The sequence below is a fragment of the Podarcis muralis genome, chromosome 7 (genome assembly GCF_964188315.1).
Source record: "Podarcis muralis chromosome 7, rPodMur119.hap1.1, whole genome shotgun sequence".
NCBI classification, from domain to species: domain Eukaryota; kingdom Metazoa; phylum Chordata; class Lepidosauria; order Squamata; family Lacertidae; genus Podarcis; species Podarcis muralis.
In genome coordinates, this window is record NC_135661.1 from 5,242,512 (window position 1) to 5,263,127 (window position 20,616).

Genomic DNA, 20,616 nt, shown 5'->3' on the forward strand with positions numbered 1-20,616 from the left:
CCTGCCACTGCCGCTGCCGCCGCTGCTGAAGGGGAACTGGGGATGTCCGGCGGTACAGATCTCCTGCCCCCTTCCTCCTTTGTTTTGACTGATCGGGGGAGGCTCAGGTTGTGAGCAGGTGACTGTTGCCCAGTTTTTTAAAAACACTGCACATTTATGTTTCACAGGGTCCGAAAGAAGGGCTTTGCACCTTTATACAATATGCATGTGTGCTTGGGCCCAGGGTCTTTTGCCTCACCATCCCCACTACTGACTCCCTGTTGCTACTCAGCTTAAAAAAAAAAAAAAGTGTCCCTGGATTCATTAAAAAATAAATCTGGCAACCATATCCTAGCCCCCATCCATTCCCCGCAAGCCCCCAGCTATGCTGCCTCAAGGACAGTGGGTAGACCACCTGCTATCTTGCAGGTCCCAGGATAATTCACTGCAGCATTGCCATGTAGGGTTAGGAAAACTCCTGGCCTGAATCCCTGGAGGGCCTTTGCTGCCCATCAGTGTAGGCAATAATGTCTTCCTATGTCCCCAATACAGTGGTACCTCTGGTTACGTACTTAATTCGTTCCGGAGGTCCGTTCTTAACCTGAAACTGTTCTTAACCTGAAGCACCACTTTAGCTAATGGGGCCTCTTGCTGCCGCCACACCACCGGAGCACGATTTCTGTTCTCATCCTGAAGCAAAGTTCTTAACCCGAGGTAATATTTCTGGGTTAGCGGAGTCTGTAACCTGAAGCATATGTAACCTGAAGCGTATGTAACCCGAGGTACCACTGTACTGTGTGTGAGAGAGAGAGAGAGGGAGAGAGGGGGAGGGAGGGAGGGAGAAGTATGGTGCCCTCTAGTGTCACAGAAGGGAACAGTATTGTGCAACAACACCCCTTGTGATTGGCTGACAATGCAGATACTTGGTCTTAGTCACATGTGATATTTAAATGCTAGACTCTGTACCTGTTGCTCCTTTTGCAGATCAAAGAGCAGCATCTTCCTGAGACTTCAGCCATTGGCCGGGACAGGGTTTGTGAAATATAAAGTCCCTCTTGACGTTGTTTCAGCTAGAAAATTCCTTCCTGGGTCTATGCATGTGTGGTCTGCTGCCTTCCCATGAGATCTCCAGTTCTGCGTGTGCAAAAGCCACTTGACCTCAAATGAACCTTGAGTCAATTACAACTATTCTTTTCACCCCTGTGCGTGGCTCCTTCCTTCTGGCGGGGTTGTGTTGATTCTTAGAAACGCACATCCGGAAGATACAAGGAAGCACCACACTGACCAAAGGGGTTTTGCCGTAGCGTGATTGCATCTGCCGTCGAATAAACTGCTGCATGATTACCATACAGCCTTTGGCACTGGCCTTTGGCATTGTCAAGGAGCTGTCAAGCGAGCCCAGGTCATCCACAGGGCAGTGAAGCATGGGAGGCACGGCACGCAATTAGCTTTTTATTAACAGAAAATAACAACACAACAGAGTCCTCTGGCTCATCTTCATTCAGCTGAGACGTTGCTGAAACTGACCCTTCCCTGCTCTAACCACTCATTCTGGATCCCTCCCAAGCAATGTGCAGGAGTGTCATGGAGCAGGGTGTCAGACTGGGAGGAGAGCCAGCAGGACTTGAACTCCCCTGCTGCTGGTTTGCAAGGGTAACCTTTGACTGCTCTCTGTCTGAGTTTGCACTCACACTGTGACTCTCAGCCTTGAACCCTGTCCTGGAAGGCTAGCCTTCTCTTGCCCTCCCTTGATTGCTCAAACCCCCTGCTTCTAGCACCTCCCAGCCTGTCCCACCACCAGGATCCAGGATCTAAGTCATCTTCTGTGCCCTCCGGGGGGGGGGGGCTTTTGGGCAGGCAGCTCCCCCTGTTGTTGTTGTTTAGTCGTTTAGTCGTGTCCGACTCTTCATGACCCCCTGGACCAGAGCACGCCAGGCACTCCTGTCTTCCACTGCCTCCTGCAGTTTGGTCAAACTCATGCTGGTAACTTCAAGAACACTGTCCAACCATCTTGTCCCCTTCTCCTTGTGCCCTCCATCTTTCCCAGCATCGGGGTCTTCTCCAGGGATTCTTCTCTTCTCATGAGGTGGCCAAAGTATTGGAGCCTCAGCTTCCGGATCTGTCCTTCCAGTGAGCACTCAGGGCTGATTTCTGTAAGAATCCCCTTCATGGATCACTGCCTTGCCGTGGTGAAGGGGCTTGAATAACTCAGAGAAGCTATGAACTATGCCATGCAGGGCACCCAAGATGGACAGGTCATAGTGGAGTTTTGACCAAACGTGATCCACCTGGAGCAGGAACCGGCAAGCCACTCCAGTATCCCTGCCAAGAAAACTCCATGGACAAAGACAACAGGCAGCTCCCCCTACTCTTCCTCATTCAGCTAGTCCATCTGCAGAGACACTTCCTCTGGAGGTTAGCAGGGGAAAGGGTCAGAAAACCCCATCTTGTGCAAATGGAACATGGAGTGCCAATTGAGTCTTTTCTCTGGCCACACTCTTCTCGATATATGAAGATGGTTTGTGGCTTGCTTCTGTATTGCGATTGCCGCTTGCTGAGTTTTGAAACAGGGGCGGCAGTGGAGGCCAAGGGAAACTGACCACAGGGTTGGGGAACCTCTGGAAGCTGGAGGGCAGGGAGGGGGAAAAATAGCCCTGCAAACTCTCCTTATGACCCCCAGAACTCTGACCAGACCACACTCCTCACTGGGCAGATGCACAGTTTTTAACCCTTCAAAGGATTATGGTTAAGGCTGGATACAAAGTCCTACAGAGTAGACCCACTGAAATTAATGGCCTTAAGTAGGTCGTAGCATTAATGCAGGGGTCAGAAAACTTTTTCAGCAGGGGGTCAGTCCACTGTCCCTCAGACCTTGTGGGGGATGGACTATATTTTTTGGGGGGAGGGGGAATGAACGAATTCCTATGCCCCACAAATAACCCAGAGATGCATTTTAAATAAAAGCACACATTCTACTCATGTAAAAACACACTGATTCCTGGACCGTCTGTGGACCGGATTTAGAAGGCAATTGGGCTGGATCTGGTTTGCCTACCCATGCATTAATTCAAATGGGTTCTGGATACTTGCACCTTACTCCCTACCCCCCTACCCCACTTCAGAATACCTGCAGGATTCAGGAGCAACGAGGGATGGAAAAGAAGGGAGTGTGTGGAACCCTCAAGCAGGATCTGAATATAAGATCTCCCCTCCTGTGGCTAGTAGCCATCAATAGCCCTCTCCTCCATGAATTTCCTCATTCCCTTTTAAAGCTGATGGCCATTGCTGTCTCCTGCGGAAAGGAGTTCCACAGCTCATCAGCGCACAGTTTGAAGAAGGACTTTTTGAACCGTCCAACCTTCGGTTTGATTGGATGCCCACAAATCCTAGTGTCACAACATCCGATTGGCTGCTCTGGGAAACAGGATTGGCAAGATTTGGCTTATTTCTCACCGGGAGACAGAGCTGGAAAAGCTAGCCGAGGACACAGCCAGATGTAGCTCTGGATTTCCAGGCTGCCTTTTCGTTTCGCCGGCTTTCCCCAGACATTAATTTAAAGCAATTTAATTGGGGGAAATCGTTTTAATTGGAATGTCTTCCCTGACCACAGGCAGTGGAGGAGATAACCACAGGTGATGGCAGCCAGGCCTCTGCTTGTGCATCACAGCGCCCTCTAGTGCCTGTAGGCTCATGTTTAGCTGTGTGCCTGGGGCCTGTACGGCACACAGATGGTGAGTATTTTCCCTGATGCCCTTGGCAAAGGACCATCTGAAGGCCGTAATACCTACTTCTTACCAGCTCTCAGCAGTGGAAGTAAGATGTTACCGGCTGGGTCAGACCAAAGATCTATCTATTCCAGCATGGTGCTTCCTAGAGCATCCAATCAGATGCTTCCCAGAAAGAATTTGAAAGTGGGGCTTGAAGATAAGAGCCCCTCCTCATTATATCTCCCCCAGCATCCAGTATCTGGAGGTCAGCTTCTTAATCGTACGGAGCTTCTGTTCCTGTCATAGCTAATAAGGATGTCAGAAGCTGAATTTGGAAGATTGAGGACAGAAATAAGGAATTACTGCTTGGTCTCAGGTGGCACAATGGGTCAGTGTGTCTGGCTCTTAGCCAGAAGGTTGGTGGTTTGAGGCCACCCAGGGCAGGATTCCTTGGGATCCTTTTCAGCTCTACACCTCTATGATTCTACCTCTTTGCGCAGCACAGAGTTAAACTATGGCACTCACTCCCACAGTATATGGAGCTTCTGTTGCTGTTACTGGGATTTCAAAGGCAGAATTGATGTCCTGGGGGAATCAACAACTTTGGGGGTTCCCCTGGTTTTTACTTTTTGAACTATGGCAACCCTAGCTAATAAGGACACGGAAAGGTGAATGTAGCAAGATCCATGCCATACCTATTTGCGCAGCACAGAGTTAAACTATGGAACTCACTCCTGCAGGAGGCCGTGACGGCCACCAAGTTGGGTGGCTTGGGCAGATTCATGGTGGAGGGTGCTCTCAGTGACTACTAGCCACAATGGCTATGCTCTGCCTCCATGGTCAGATCCAGTAATGCTTCTGAATACCAGTTGCTGGAAATCACAAGCAGGGAGGAGGCTCCTGTGACCTGATCCAGCCGGGCATTGATATAGTCCATGGGTACGCAAACTAAGACCTGGGGGCTGGATCTGGCCCAAACGCCTTCTAAATCCAGCCTGTGGACGGTCCCGGAATCAGTGTGTTTTTACATGAGTAGAATGTGCCCTTTTATTTAAACTGCATCTCTGGGTTATTTGTGGGGCCTGCCTGGTGTTTTTGCATGAGTAGAATGTGTGCTTTTATTTAAAATGCATCTCTGGGTTATTTGTGGGGCATAGGAATTCGTTCATCCCCCCCCCCCCCCAAGGTCTAAGGGACAGTGAACTGGCTCCCTGCTGAAAAAGTTTGCTGACCCCTGATATAGTCCTTTCCAATGTTCAAAGTGTTTCAAAGGTCTTTCTCTGGCTCCCAGTTCTTACAAATACTCTTTAACCTGGCTTTTGACACTTGGGATGTTTATTTTTAGGCTCTACCTTATTTCTGTAATTGTATGGTTTTTTAAAATGTTTCTCACATTATGTTTTAGTTGTTTTAACCAACCTGGAGACCTTTGAGTGAATGAGGGGTGATAGGTGATGATGATGATGATGACACAACCTTGTAAGGTTATTATACCCATTTTGCAGTTGGGAAGACTGAGAAAATAAGAGAGAGAGAGAGAGAGAGAGAGAGAGAACAGAACAACGTGCCTAACGCTTCTTATTAGAGCCAGAGCAGAAGGGAGATTTTGAATCACTGACTCCTCCCCAAACAAGACTATCAAAGGAAGGTTTAAAAGCGGAATTTGCAAACATCACTTTTTACGTGCAAACACGTACCATCTCCATATCGGGGCTGAGACTTCCTTCCCCATTCATACCTGCACATAAATTGACGTATTGTCATTATTATTGCTGCAGATTAAATCTCCGCGCTGACTTTCCAGGCGTCTCTCCTTGACTTGGAATGTGGAATCAACGTGGGGGTTGGCTGCTAAAGGGTTAAGCCTCTAAAGATAGAGGGAGGGAGAGAGAGAGAGAGCATGAGAGAGCGCTGGGGAGGGAGGTGCAATAGAAGAGAGGGACTGGCTTTTCTCTCCTCTCTCACTCTCTCTTGCTGCAATAAATCCGGCTTAAAGGACGAGAGCAGAGGAGCCTAGAATGGATTAAAGAAAAGTCTGTATAATACAGACGCCAGCACAAGGGGGAGGGGGGAGAGAGAGAGAGAGAGAGAGAGAGAGAGAGAGAGAGAAGGAGGAGGAGGAGGAGGAGGAAGAAGAAGAAGAAGAAGAAAGAGAATAAGAAAAGGAGCAAAAAGGAGGAAAGAAGGATGAGTTGAAGATCCCAAACTCCAGCTGCTAATCTGCTTATTCCACGGGAGGAGAAAGAGAGGCAGGGACTGAACAGGTGCATCCTCTGGGTACCACTCTCGGTATCCTCTGGGTACCACTCTCAGCATCCTCTGGGTACCACTCTCAGCATCCCTTCGGTACCATTCGCCTTCGTGGTCTTTCGGACATACTCCTCTCTTGCCATCGCCTGCCTTCCCTCCCCGCTCCCCGTTTTCCTTTTTTTTCTGCGGGGAGAGAGGGGTTTCTTTCTACATTTCCTCCGTCTCCAAACCCCTCCCCAGCAGGCATCCACGATGTGTTCCTCCGCCGCCGGCCACGGATGCTCCGGCACCCCGTCTTCCCTGCCCGCCTTGCCTTCCGGAGGAGCCTCGCCATGCGGAGAGCCGAGGTGCTTCTAAACCAGATGGAGTTTCTATCCGGGGGGCCAAGACACCCACAATGAACCGCCTGCTGCCTCTCTGCTTCCTATTCCTCAAACTCTTAGATGCGGTGCTGGGTGAGTGTGTGCCAGAGACACCTGCTTTTTTTGCGGCGGCGGCGGGTTGGGTGGGGGGGGGAGAGAAAGAGAGGATAGAGGCATGGCTTTCATGTCCCCCCATCACCAAAGGAGATGCCAGAATCCCATGCGACGCCAGCTCCCCCTCCCAAACCAACGCTGCTCAGGTTCTCTCCAAAGCCACGAACGGCGAGAGAATTTTAGCTCGGGGCATCAAACCGCTCTCCTTTCCCCACTCAAGTCAATAGAGGATGCTTTGGAGCTGGGCAGAGGGAAGTCAGTGGGAGATGAACGGGGTGTTTTCTCCCAACTCATGCCAACTTTCCCCATCCTGGCTTGGTTGTTTAATGCTCCTGTTCTCTGGTCCTTCAAAGCTGCCCTTTGTTGGACCTCAACTGCTAAGAGTTGAGTGGGTCTCTCTCTCTCTCTCCCTCCCCCCCCCCCCCAGTTAGGAGGCAGTGATGTTGTGCATGGATCTATGAAAAGCCTTATCAAATGCCAAAGCAAACACTTTCGCTTTTTTTCCCTCTGGTGGTGGTCGCAATAATTATTATGATAATAACCCCCCTTCCCCCGAAGCCCCCACAATCAGCATCCATTGTGGAACCAGGTTGCAAGCGGACAATAGACTTTTCAATGGCATCTGACGAGTTGCTGTCGTCTTCCGGAGAATACACAGCCCGGTTTGAGCGAAAAGAGGCGAAATAAGCCAAGAGGAGGGGGGTGATGGAGGAGTATGTTGGGGATAAGTAACCTGGGGGGTTCACAGAGAAAAGAGTGGGGGGGGGGAGAGAATAAAAAGGGAGGTTGCTTGTTTTGTGGGTTTACCTTTGGACTCAAACTCTGGACCGGTTTGTCGAACAGCAGATAGATAGATTGACACACACGCACACACCCCTCTCCCTCTCTCGTGTGTGTTCGTTCCCCTTTGGAAAATTGTGCGGTGTGTTTGTTATTTTGAGATTGGATTTAGGCTAAAAACAACAGGAACAAGCAAAAGACTTTCATTAGCTCAGGCTCTTTTTTCCAGGGGTTACTTGAGGGCAGATGGGTTGATGCTCTGTGTGTGTGTGTGTGATCCGGAGAGCAAAAGCAGAAAGTTCCCCTTATTTATTTTTTCAAAGGAACTGATTTATTGAGCACCCACCCACCCTCCCAGACTTTGTGGCATGTATTGACAGAACCAGAATGGACCTCAATGCAATATTTTGTTTCAGTTCCAATCCTATTCTCTCTCCCCCCCCCCATATATAGCAATGGGAGTTCTCAAAAAGTCACACTCTCCTATCATCTCTGGTCAGCAGCACCAATCCTTGAATGATTTCGGTCTCCAAACTTAACCTTGTTGTAATTTCTGAGCTGGGGGGGAGGGTCTTTTCCCCTCTCTTTTTTTCAATGATTTTTTTGGGGGGGTAGGGAAAGGAATTGGTGGTTGATATCTCTTTGCCGATGCTTTCCCTTTTGATTCGGAGTGAAAATCCAGTTCAAGTGCTTCCAGCCTAGGTTATTGCATACTGTGGATACAGCACTGGGTTTATGGGTGTCCCCCCTCCCCTTCTTCCTATAATAGCCCAACTCAAATCTTCCAGGTTAGCTGAAATTTGAATGAGTAATAACCGTGAATAATGTCAGGCAGCTGGTTGAGAAAACAAGTCGCTGGAAGGAAGGGATGACCTCTTCTTCCCTCGACTCTTTGGGGAAGTAGCAAGAAGGATTCGATATGCGGCCTTTGGTGGGATTTATTTGATTATGAGGATCGCCCATTGGTGGTGGAGGTGAACAAGGCAAAGTATTGCTTCTGCCTAGACATTCAGAACAATAAATGACAATATTGGAAACAAAGAAAATATAAGTGTGTTTGTGTTCAAAATAGGAATGATTCTACTTTTATTTACAGCATCTTAAGTTTATAATGCAGGAGGCAAGCTATGGGGTTACAATGGACTCTTTTTCAGCTTGATGTTGTTGTTTTTAAAGTGGAATAAATACATATTGGTGTTGGTGTTTGAGCTATTTTGACCTGGCTGCTTTATATGTGATCTGTACACTCTTTTCTTTTCTTTTCTTTTCTTTTCTTTTCTTTTCTTTTCTTTTCTTTTCTTTTCATGAAGCAAGGCAATAGGAGCTGGCCAAAGAGTGTAGGCTGGGTTTCGGGAGTGGCAATGGTGGCACCAGTGGCAGAGCTTCGCCTGCATGACGCAGCTTGGCTTACTTACCGGAGCAATCTAGAGACATGGTCACTTCCCCAAGCCACTTCTCTATGGCAAACTCTGGCCTAAATTCTTGTCTGTACAGTGGGTGTGAGGGCTGGGTTCAGGGTCTTTGGCCCCTCTGCACTCTGTGGATTCTGCTTTTCTGAGAACCAATAGCACCTGATAACATTATTTATTGTCCTGTTATTTATTTATCTGTTATTTACTGTTGTTTTTTTTGCAGTGGAAGCTGGTCCACTGGGGTGAAAGGGGCACTGCCCTCCCACAACCTCAGTCTGCCCTCAGCCAGTCTTCATTTGCCCTTCTCCTTTCTTCCAGTCTGGAGGATGGCTCTGCTTGCTAGTTTCCTCATGTAGCAGGGAGGAGGTGGAAGGTGGGGGCGAAAGCAGAATGAGTTGGCTCCACCTCTCATTGTGCCCTGGGGCCATCCTGGTGAGGTCTCTGCCTTCTGTCCCACTGGTCCTAGTGGGCATCAGCCACTACTGGATTTAGGGATGATAAGTTGCCTTAAGTTGCTCCTGCAGGAGGCCACAAATTTGGATGGCTATAAAAGAGGATGGTACAAATTCATGGGCGAGAAGAGGGCTGTTGATGGCTTCTAACCACAATGGCTATGCTCTGCTTCCATGGTCAGAGGAAGCAAATACATGTGAGTCACAGTTTCTGGGATCCACAGGAGGGGAGGAGTTGCTCAAATTCTCCTTGCAGGCTTCCCATTGGGTCATCTTGTTGATGGCTGTGAGAACGGGATGCTAGACCAGGTGGGCCTGATCCAGCAGGGTCTTCAGATGTTCTTACATTCTAATGGGAACCACAGGAGGGGAGGGCTCCTCTGTGCTTGAGAAGTTCTCAGGGGCACCTAGGTGACCACTCTGTGATGAGGGTGCTGAAAGCCTGACCCGAGGGCTTTCTGGTGGTTCCCTCACTGCGAGAAGTGAGGCTACAGGGAGACAGGCAGAGGGCCTTCTTGGCAGTGATGCGATCCCTGTGGAACGCCCTCCCCGCAGATGTCAGGGAGATAAGTAACTACTGCATATAACCTTTGGAAGACATCTGAAGGCAGCCGTGTATAGGGAAGCTTTTTAATGTCATTGCTTTATTATGTTTTTATATATCTTGGAAGTCCCTTAGAGTAGCTGGCGCAACCCAGTCAGATGGGCAGGGTACAAATATATTATTATTATTATTATTATTATTATTATTATTATTATTATTATCCAGCAGGGCTCAACTTATGTGTCTATGTTTCTACTCCGAGTCTGACTGAGTTCTCTGGGGCTTGTGCAAGGATGTGTCTCCTTATTCTAGAAGCAGGTCTTCAAAATCTCTTTCCCCCTTCCTGAGTTCTGAGCAAAGAATAAACACGGGAGCTTAGATTAGCTGGGATTCACTCGTTCCTCCAGCAGAGGGCAGCTCCATGTGCAGGCACACGCCATGCAGCGATGTGAACTTTGCAAACTTCTCCCTTCAGATTCTCACACTTGTGGCTTCATCAAGGGAGACCATAACCCCCTCCAATTCCTCACCTCCAACCATCTCTCTATGCGCTCTGTGTGTGTCTGCTTCTCCTGTGCTGACTGATTCATTCTGAGAGAGAGAGAGGAAGAGGGAGAGGGAGAGAGAGAGGGAGATTCTCAATCAAGGGACATAAAAAGGCTTTAAATAATAGAAAGCCAACAGAAGCTGGACGATCTTTTCTTTTAAAGCTGCCTCGGTGGTGGTAAAATAAATTAATGGCCTGGAAATCACTCTGTGCCTCCCTGCCATGGAAAAGTGGCTTGCCTGGTGTCTGCAAGATGGGCCAAAAGGCAGAGGGGTTTTACATAGTAATATTACAGTGTAATGTTGATCTGGACACTGTACAGAATAGTACAGTGTCCAGATCAAGGGAAGTAACTGAGCCACTGTTTTCTGCCTTGATCTGACCCCGCCTGGAGTCCTGTGTCCCGTTCTGGGCTCCACAGTTTAAGAAGGATATTGTCAAACCAGAACGTGCACAGAGGAGGGCAACCAAGATGATCAAGGGTCTGGAAAGCAAGCCTTATGAGGGAGCTGGTTGTGTTTAGCCTGGAGAAGAGAAGACGGAATATCTTCAAATATCTGAAGGGCTGTTCCATGGGAACAAGCTTGTTTTCTGCTGCTCCAGAGGGGAGGACCCGAACCGATGGATTCAAATGACAAGGAAAGACATTCCAAGTAAACATTAGGAAGAACTTTCTGAGGGTAAAAGCTGTTTGACTGTGGAACAGACACCTTCAGAAGGTGATGGACTCTCCTTCCTTGGAGGTTTTTAAGCAGAAGTTAGATGGCCATCTGTGAGGGATTCTTGAACTGTGATTCCTGAATTGCAGGGGGTTAGACTAAATGGCCTTTGGTGTTCCTTCCAAGTAGAATTCTATGATTCTATCTCTTCGTAATGAGACATTGTGCGGTGCGATGATGATTCTGGGGTTTGGCTGTTTGTCCTCTTCCCGCACTTCATAGACAGGTGATCAAGGGATGTGGTGGCAGAAATATCAGTAAACATGTCCCTTAAGGTGCTGCTAGGCTGTCAATATTTCACAGGAGGGATTTAAGTGAACTCTGGAACTTTAGGACACGCACAGTTAAAGTGGATCAAAACAGTCTATTGCCCTAGTACAGGCACCCCCAAACTCAGCCCTCCAGCTGTTTTGGGACTACAACTCCCTACATCCCTAGCTAACAGGACCAGTGGTCAGGGATAATGGGAACTGTAGTCCCAAAATAGCTGGAGGGCCGAGTTTGGGGATGCCTGCCCTAGTGCTACTCTGAGTAGCATCGTCAAATTTAATAGACACAATTAACTTAGGTTTGTGAGTTTCAAAAAGGACCTAATCTGAGTAGGTCTTGACAGAATACAAACCCCAATGCTTGTGTGTTCTAAGTTGGGACTTTCATATATCACCCTCTTCCATTTCCACTCCCCCTGGAATGGTTATCAATGTCTCCTTAAGAGGGTGTGGGCAAGTGAAAGTGATAAGCCCACCTGCTTATGGTGATGAGATATGCAGGTCAGCTGACCAAGTGGTATATAAAAAGGGAGGTGCTGGGTCTTAGTGGCTAGTTGAACTTCTAACATGAGTGAGGAGGAACCCTCCCAGAAATGAAAAATTGAGGGAAGCAGGTGTTTAGTCACAGCCTGTGACAGGCAAACATTTTTTGTTAAGAATACCAAGCTAGCAAAAAAAAAAAAATTGGGAGTGGTGGATCCCTTCAACATGTACTGGAGTCTTCTGAAAATGGTGAGTTATGCATTCTTACTTCTTCTGTGTTGGTGAATTTAACCACCTCACCCCCAGATGTTCAGCTTCACAATGGAATGGCCCATCAAGAAGCTCCGATTGTGGATTTTATTGATTGCTTTCCAGATAACAGCAGTCCTTTTTAATGGATGTTCCGTGGGTTTAAGCTGACTGGCTGGTTTTCCGTATTGTTCTGGGTCTTAGCGGAAGATGTCCTCATTTTTTAAAAATTTTTACAGCCATATAATCTTTAGGGGAGGCTGAGGCAATCTGGATTCTTTTGAAAACTACATTTGATTCAATATTTTTACCCACTATCTTCTGCTGGAGAGAGCACAGCTTCATCTTTCCCTACCAGGTTCTTCCACGAAGCCTGGGAGATTTGTCGTTCTCTGTTGAACGGGCGATGTAGAACAACTGCCTTTCTCCGCTTAACTCTGTCTTCACTTACATGTGCCCAGTGAAGATTCGGGACAGACAGAAGAAAGTCCTTCTCTACACTGCGAGGAGTTAAAACCATGGCACTCGCTCCCACAGAAAGCAGTGATGATCACCAACTTGGATGGCTTTAAAAGAGGATTGGACAAATTCATGGAGGAGAGGGCTATCGATGGCTATGCTTTGCAGTTTTGGAGGCGGCAAAGCTTCTGAATATCAGTTGCTGGAAACCGTAGGAAGTTAGGGGATCTTGTGCTTGGTTCCCGCTTGTGGGTTTCCCACAGGCATCTTCTTGGCCACTGAGAACAAGATGCTGGACTAGATGGGCCACTGGCCTGCTCCTCTTGTGTTCTCATATGTCTATTTCTCTCCCCCCCCCCCCCAGATACTCATAACTGTTCCTTTTCGAACTCTGCTTGTTGTGGTAGTTTGGAGTGGAGAAGGTGGCTCTTGTTGAATCCTTTGTTGAGGCTAATCCCTTGGCCTAGTTGGGATTTGAACCCTGCTCTTCCAGGTCCTGGGCAAACACCCTAACCACTGGTTTGAGGTTGGATGCAACTCCATTATGAATACAGTCATACCTCGGGTTGAATGTGCTTCAGGTTGAGCAGATTCGAGTTGCGCTCTGCGGCAACCCAGAAGTAACGGAGCCTGTTACTTCTGGGTTTCGCCGCTCATGCATGCACAGATGCTCAAAATGATGTCACGCACATGCGCAGAAGCGGCAAAACGTGACCCACACATGCGCAGACACGCCGTCACATCTTACATTCTGTTCAGGATGCAAACGGGGCTCCGGAACGGATCCCGTTCGCATCCCGAGGTACCACTGTAGTGCAATTCTGTGAATGCATGTTTTGTTGTAAAGTGGTGCCTTGGTTCTCAAACTTAATCCATCCCAGGAGTCTGTTTGACTTCCAAAACCATTCAAAAACCAAGCCGGAAGCCACGTCAGATGTTTGGCTTCCAAAAGAACATTTGCAAACCGGAACATTGACTTCTGGGAGCCGATTTGTTCAGCAGCTAAGCTGTTCGAGAACCAAGGTTTGACTGTATCATGAAACGGCTTGGAGATGCTCCATCAGAAGTGACCCATAAATGAAATTTCAAAAAGTATATGGCATGGTAAAGGTAAAGGGACCCCTGACCGTTAGGTCCAGTCACAGACGACTCTGGAGCTGCAGCGCTCATCTTGCTTTACTGGCCGAAGGAGCGTGTTTGTCTGCAGACAGCTTCCGGGTCATGTGGCCAGCATGGCAAAGCTGCTTCTGGCGAACCAGAGCAGTGCACAGAAACACTGTTTACCTTTCCACCACAGTGGTACCTATTTATCTACTTGCACTGGTGTGTTTTCGAACTGCTAGGTGGGCAGGAGCAGGGACTGAGCAACGGGAGCTCACCCCGTCATGGGGATTCAAACCTTCTGATCGGCAAGCCGTAGGCTCTGTGCTAAATAAATAATGTGTGTGTGGAGGTGGGTTTATGCTATTTATTCCAGTCCTGACCCAAATCACACAGGGAGGTGCATCTTGTACCTAGTAGTGACCAGCTTTCAAAAGCCATTGAAGAAACAACCTCTTTGACTTATCATTGTGAAAAAGGCTAGAGGTGGTTGCTCTCTCCAAAGGATGTCACTTGAGAGGGTGCTTCTTGTTTCACCCTGGCCCTTAAAAAAAATAAAAATAACACCCCTATCTTGTGGGCTCAGCCGTCCGAGAAGAAATTGCACTGGCAGAAGGAGGCGATGCTCAGAGTTCGCTTGCATGAACCCTTTGTGCCCTCGCTCTCCTCCTCTTCCCCTTCATGAAGTGCCTGTGCAGCAGCCCCCGGGGGCCTCTTGGGCAGGACGACAGAAACCCTGCACGCTCCCTTAGCTCAGTTCGCAAGCGCCTCTCGCTCTTGTTCTTCCTTTCAAAGTGATGATGTGGTTGTTTTCCCGAGCTAGAGGTTGGGTTGGGAGAGGGAGGAAGCCAGTTTTGTGTCCACGATCAGTTTCTTTCCTTTACATGCCTAGCAATTAAGAAGCTGGGAGAAACACGATAATCAGACCCTCCAAGTGTCCCTATTTTCCAGGGACAGTCCCGGATTTCCAGAAGCCGTCCCAGTTTCTGATGAGATCCTGGAATGCCCCGCTTTTCCTTAAGATGTCCCTATTTTCACCGGAGAAATGTTGGAGGGTATGGAGTTATCCATCCCCTGGGCCATATAAAGACAGGCCCGTATAGGGAATATTTTTAATGTTTCATTTTTTTAAATGTTTGTATTTGGAAGCCACCACAAGGGGCACGGATGGCACTATGGGTTAAACCACAGAGCCTAGGGCTTGCCGATCAGAAGGTCGGCGGTTCGAATCCCCGTGACAGGGTGAGCGCCCGTTGCTCGGTCCCTGCTCCTGCCAACCTAGCAGTTCGAAAGCATGTCAAAGTGCAAGTAGATAAATAGGTACCACTCCAGCGGGAAGGTAAACAGCATTTCCGTGCACTGCACTGGATCTCAAGAAGCGGCTTAGTCATGCTAGCCACATGACCTGGAAGCTGTACGCTGGCTCCCTCGGCCAATAAAGCGAGATGAGCGCTGCAACCCCAGAGTCAGTCACAACTGGACCTAATGGTCAGGGGTCCCTTTACCTTTATGGAAGCCACCCAGAGTGGCTAGGGCAACCCAGTCAAATAGGCAGGGTATAAATAATAAAATTATTATTACGGAAGAGGATGTCCCTCTTTTCCTCAGAGAAATGTTGTCGGGTATGCAATATACTTTCCAGCAGTTTACACCTCAAAACGCCTCTTCCTCTTCTTCTCTGTCTCTGCAAATCTGACACCGTGATGAGTAACATTTGGACCAAGGGGCTGGGCAGGGAAAGCTGAATACCATGGCAGGGTTCCTGAAAAGCTTACGGGAGGTTGAGAACAATGCCAGATTTAGGGTGTTGTGAGCAGTTCCCCAGCACAGGCCACCAGGCTGAAGGAGTTCAAAATTGAGAAGATCCAGGATTGAGATGATCCATTTGGGCTGCGCCAAATTCTGGACTTGCACAGGGAAAGATTACCAAAGGCAGCACCTGTGAAGAGGTTCATTGGTGGCAGATGGATGGCAAAGGATGAAGAACACCAGTGGCTCTCCCGATGTTTCTGAATTACACCCCCACCTTGATCCCTGGCCATTGGCTGTGCTGGCTGCCAGGGCTGCTGGGAGTTCTCAGCCTAGCAACATTTGGAGGGCCACAGATGTTCCCCATCCCTGAATTAGACCATTAGTGCCCTGGGCTACCTTCATCACCATTTTGACCGTCACTTGCCTTCACTGCCCCGGCTACCTCCATCACAACTCTGTTTTCTCCAGGGCTTTTGAGGGTGGTGTACACCATTTTCTGTTCCCCACCCCATCTGTTTAATCCCCGCAACAACCCTGTGGGGTAGGTTAGACTGAGGGTGACTGCCTAAGATAACACCCAGCCAGCTTCATGGATGAGTAGGGGACATGAAGCTAGGCCTCCTGAGACTTCCAGAGCCCAAGAGAAGGGCCTGTAAAGTACATTTCTGCACAATGTCCGAGAATGATGGGACCAGGAGAGCCCTGACTCAAAGTAAGGAGGACGAGACAGGTTAATCTCCTCCCATCATCCTCTCCTCCCCATGGCTCATAAATCATCGCAACTCACAGGCAGCCTCGGAACTGCAAGGTTGCAAGGGATCTGCCTAGTCCTATATTTTTTGTCCACCTGCCAAAACTTCCTCTGTGCCCTTAGCTTCCTGCAGAAGTTCTTATTATACTGATGGCTCCTACCTTTAAGTGTGTGTGTGTGTGTTTGTAGCTAATGACTGGGCACTTCCGTTATCTCCCCGCCATTATTGTTCCTTCGTCCTCTTTGACAGCCTTCCTAAAATAAACTGTCAATCACATGCTCTCTCTCTCTCTCTCTCTCTCTCTCTCTCTCTCTCTCTCTCTATCTCTCTATCTCTCTATCTCTCGTGTGTGTGTGTGTGTGTGTGTGTGTGTGTGTGTGTGTGTTCGTTCCCTTACGTGTGTTGCTTTTGAAATATCAGAGAGCCTTTGTCTGGAGTGCAGATAGCAAAATGCGGGGAAATGAGGAAAAACCTACTTTGCATTTTATCTGGCCCCTCCAGCCTGCTTTTTTGGAAGGCAACATGGTGGATAGTGGTTAGAGCACTGGTTCCCAAAGTGGGCGGTACTGCAGTTCTGGAGGTGTCAATCACTGCCAGAGTTTGCAGGGGGGGGGATGCTATCATTGGATCAAGTTCATCCATTTTGCTGAATTAATTAGATCGTTTTAACTGGAATTTGAGTAAAAGTGCAATTAATTGTGGCTTTTTTGAATTTTGCTGTGTTGTTATCTTAGTGGGTCGTGCAAGGAGCTATTCTGAATAGTACTCTTATTATATGGTAGGGGGCACTGGGAATGAGCTTATAGGTCCAAGGTGGGTCCCCCCCCCAAAAAAAAAGTTCAGCAACTACTGGGTTAGAGAGTTGACTGTGGTTTGGGGGGGGGCATGATTGTAGTGCTTGTTCCGTCATGAAGTTCACTGAGGTCACTGGGGTACATTTACCACCTGCGAGTGAAGTCCACCTCACTGGGTAGTTGTGAGCAGGAGAGGAGGAAACTATTCGCCCATGTATGCATATAAAATATTTCTTACTTGCTTTTCGGCTTGCACCAAACATCCCAAAATTTATAGGCCTATATCCCAAAGTTATAGCCGCTCTGAGCCCGGCCTTGGCTGGGGAGGGCAGGGTATAAATATATTATTATTATTATTATTATTATTATTATTATTATTATTATTATTATTAAATGACATACATGTCTATCTGTCTGTCTAGGGACTCATCTATACAGCTGCAAATATAACATTTTAAGTGTGTTTTAAGTGCATTATACAAATGTGATACTAGATGGCACTGGTGAGCAAATGGCAAATTCCATGTATATTTTAAAACGTGGTGTTGCTGTTTTTTTTAAAGCATTTTCACAGCAGTTTTATATACAATATGGGCAGATTCAGCCTAGCTGTCTAGCTATCTAGCTATCCACATACACATATCTAGATAATAGTAGGAATTTCCTTCCTTGCAATTGGGATCCTTTGGTTCAGGTCCTGTCTTCCAGAGCAGCAGAAAACAAGCTTGCTCCAACTTCCATGGCACAACCCTGAGTCTGTAAAATAACTCAGTTGCTACATACGATCTTGCATTTCTGTGCATTGAAGCCACACACCCCAAATCATACACTAGTGGCAAAATTGTCGAAACCTTTTCGGAACAGTGTATTTCTGAGGTTTGATGGCTCATAACACCACTTTTTTGAGTAATGTCATAAAATCATATATCAACAGAAAGATAAATTAATGAAGAATGTAATACAACCAAGTTTGTTCAATTATCTGTATTCTATCAAAAGTTATAGCCAAATAACCAGAAAAAGGAAGCACGACTTGCTTAGGTTGATATGCAGTAGATTTCCTACATTTGAATATTGCCAAAGTGTGAGCATGAGCCAATCAGGTGTTATGAGCCATCAAACCTCAGAAATACACTTTTCCCAAAAGGTTTCCACAATTTTAGCCACCAGTGTAGCTGCCCTGCCAAATCCGGAGCGATGTATGTCTTCTGCCTGGGTGTTGTGTTCTGGTCCATGTGCAGAGTTCCATGAGTTGCTTCAGTTCAGGATGCATCACAGAGCTGTCGGCAATTCTTCTTGGTCAGCTGTCCCATGCACGAGGCAGTGTGTGTTAGACTGAGGAGGGAAAATAAGCATCTTAAAACATAGATGAATTCCTTGGATCTCCTCCAGCCTTGGAAGGGTCTCTCTCAGAAGTTACTGGTCTACAAAAATGTTTTAGGGTCCCTGCTGCCCACGCTAGTCTCTTCTAGTCATTCACGGCAGGTCTCCAGCCTCAGAGGACGAGACTTCTACTCCTGATGATTCAAGGTAGCAACAGCAGGGCCCTGATTTGGCAGATCGCTGTTTGCAGTCAAGAGACCGGCAAACCTGTCAATTTAGCTTTCCCCTCAAAATGTTCAATCCTAAATCCTCTAAAAAGTGACCAGCATTTTAGTGTGGGTTTCTCCTGATATGTTCAAGCCTGTATTAATTTTCATTTCTTTTTTACCTCTTATGCACATTTTTGTATCACAGTTTCACTGAATATAATGCATTTTTGTTATGAGAAAGGGCTGTAGTTCAGTGGCATGGAACCCGGGTTCGAATCCCTCCAGCATCACCAGGTAGGGCTGGGAAAAAGACTCCCTGCCCTTAACCCTGGAGAGCCATTGCTGCCAGCCAGCATAGGCAATGCTAAAGTAGATGGAGCAATGGCTTGACTTGGCCTAAGCCAGCTTATTATGTCCCTATGTAAATTGACCCTTCAGAACCATAAGGACTTGGACCTTTTTCTGTTTAGGGGAAGGATTATAGCTCAGTGGCACAGCCCCTGCTTTGCATGCAGAAAGCCCCAGATTCAATCGCCGGGTTGGGCTGGGGGAGACTCCATGTCTGAAACTCTGGAGAGTCACTGCTGCCAGTCAGTGTAGGCAATACTGATCTTGGTGGATCAGGGCTCTGACTCAATCCTATGCACCTAGCCTAGATGGAAAGTTGAGCCTCTGCTTCAATGTCAGCCCACAAACAGGACTTGAGCTCATTGACACCCTCCTCATTTTTGATTCCCAGCAGCTGGTAATAGCCACTCTGTATTCTGCCTTGGTCTGACCACACCTGGAATGCTGTGTCCAATTCTGGGCACCACAATTTGAGAAGGATGTCAAGAAGCTGGAATGTGTACAGAGCTGGGCAACCAAGATGATCAAAGGTCTGGCAACCAAGCCTTATAAGAGAGAGTTGAGGGAGTTGAGTATGTTTAACTGGGACAAGAGGAGACTGAGAGGTTCTATGAAGGCCACCTTCAAATATCCGAAGGGCTGTCACATGGAAGATGGAACAAGCATGTTTTCTCCTGCTCCGGAGGGTAGGATCTGAAGGAAAGAAGATTCCAACTAAACCTTATGAAGAACTTTCTGGTGGTGAGAGCTGCTAGACAGTGGAATGGACAACCTCAGATGGTGGTGTACTCTCCACTGGAGGTTTTTAAACAGAGGTTGAATGGCAGTTTCGTCTGGAAATGAAAGGTTGGAGGAGCTGGGTATGTTTAGGCTGGAGAAGAGGAGACTCAGAGGAGATAGGATAGCCATCTTCAAATATCTCAAGGGCTGCCACATGGAAGAGGGAACAAGCTTGTTTTCTCCTTCTCTGGAGGGTAGGATTTGAACCAAGGGCTTCAAGTTACAAGAAAGGAGTTTCCAACTAAACATCTGGCAGAACTTTATGACAGTAAGAGCTGTTCAACAGCGGAATGGACTTCCTTGGGAGGTGGTGGAATCTCCTTCTTTGGTGGTTTTGAAGCAGAGGTTGGATGGTCATCTATCTTGGATGCTTTAGTTGAGATACCTGCACTGCAGGGAGTTGGTCTACTCTAGATGACCCTCAGAGTCCAGGAGCGCCAACTTAGACCACAGGTTATGGGTGCCTAGTGCAAGTGACCTGACATCATGACATCATGCACCTGGTGGCCTCAGAACCTGACTTCCCATGGCACTGGAAGTCAGGTTCCGAGGTCTCACAAGGCCTCGGACAGCATCTCTGAGGTCTCTCAAGGTCTTGGACGTGATTTCCGGTGCTTTATGAGGCACCAGAATTTGTGTCAGGAGTGAGGGAGAGAAAGAGAGAACCTAATGTGCTCCGTTCTAGGGATGCTGATCTTAAGCAGTGCTGATTCCAAAGGCTACTCTGCCTGTTTTATTCCAGGGAGAGGAACAAAATGCCATCTGCAGGAACTTCCTCAGCTGGAAGCAATCTTGTCTCCCAGGACCACCCCTTCCCTCTCTCAGTTTGAAGCTGAGGCAAAGGAGCTCTGGAAGGAGGGGGACCTTCAGTGTCTTCTGATATGAGCTCCTAATGCTGTGCTGAACATATGGAAGCAGAAGTCCCTTGAAGCTTCGGAGAGAGCTCTGTACGAGCTGGTGGGAAGGGATGTGGGCTGGATGAAGATGCTGCGGTAATCATTCTGACAAGACGAAAGGCAGGAGAAAAGGTCTGTAGCATCTTCCCCACCCACAAGTCATGGGAATGGGTTTCCTGACAGGGATGAAAGGGCAGGGGTAAAGCAATAGAATCATAGAGTTGGAAGGGATCATGAGTGTTATTTAGTCCTCCTCCTGAAACGCAGGAATAAGAGCTAACTAATCCTTGACCGATGGCCATCCAACCTCCAGTGAAGCCCACCACCTTCTGAGG

General features: G+C 47.8%; 1 protein-coding gene across 1 annotated transcript in view; it reads left to right on the forward strand.

Moving 5' to 3' along the window:
• The first annotated feature begins 5,433 nt into the window (after positions 1-5,433).
• IGSF21 (immunoglobin superfamily member 21) overlaps positions 5,434-20,616 on the forward strand; it is a 251,973-nt gene continuing 236,790 nt past the window's right edge. The window contains exon 1 of the mRNA XM_028741566.2: positions 5,434-6,391. Coding sequence (XP_028597399.1) covers positions 6,334-6,391 — 58 coding nt within the window. The 5' untranslated portion in view covers positions 5,434-6,333. The remainder of the gene's footprint in view (positions 6,392-20,616) is intronic.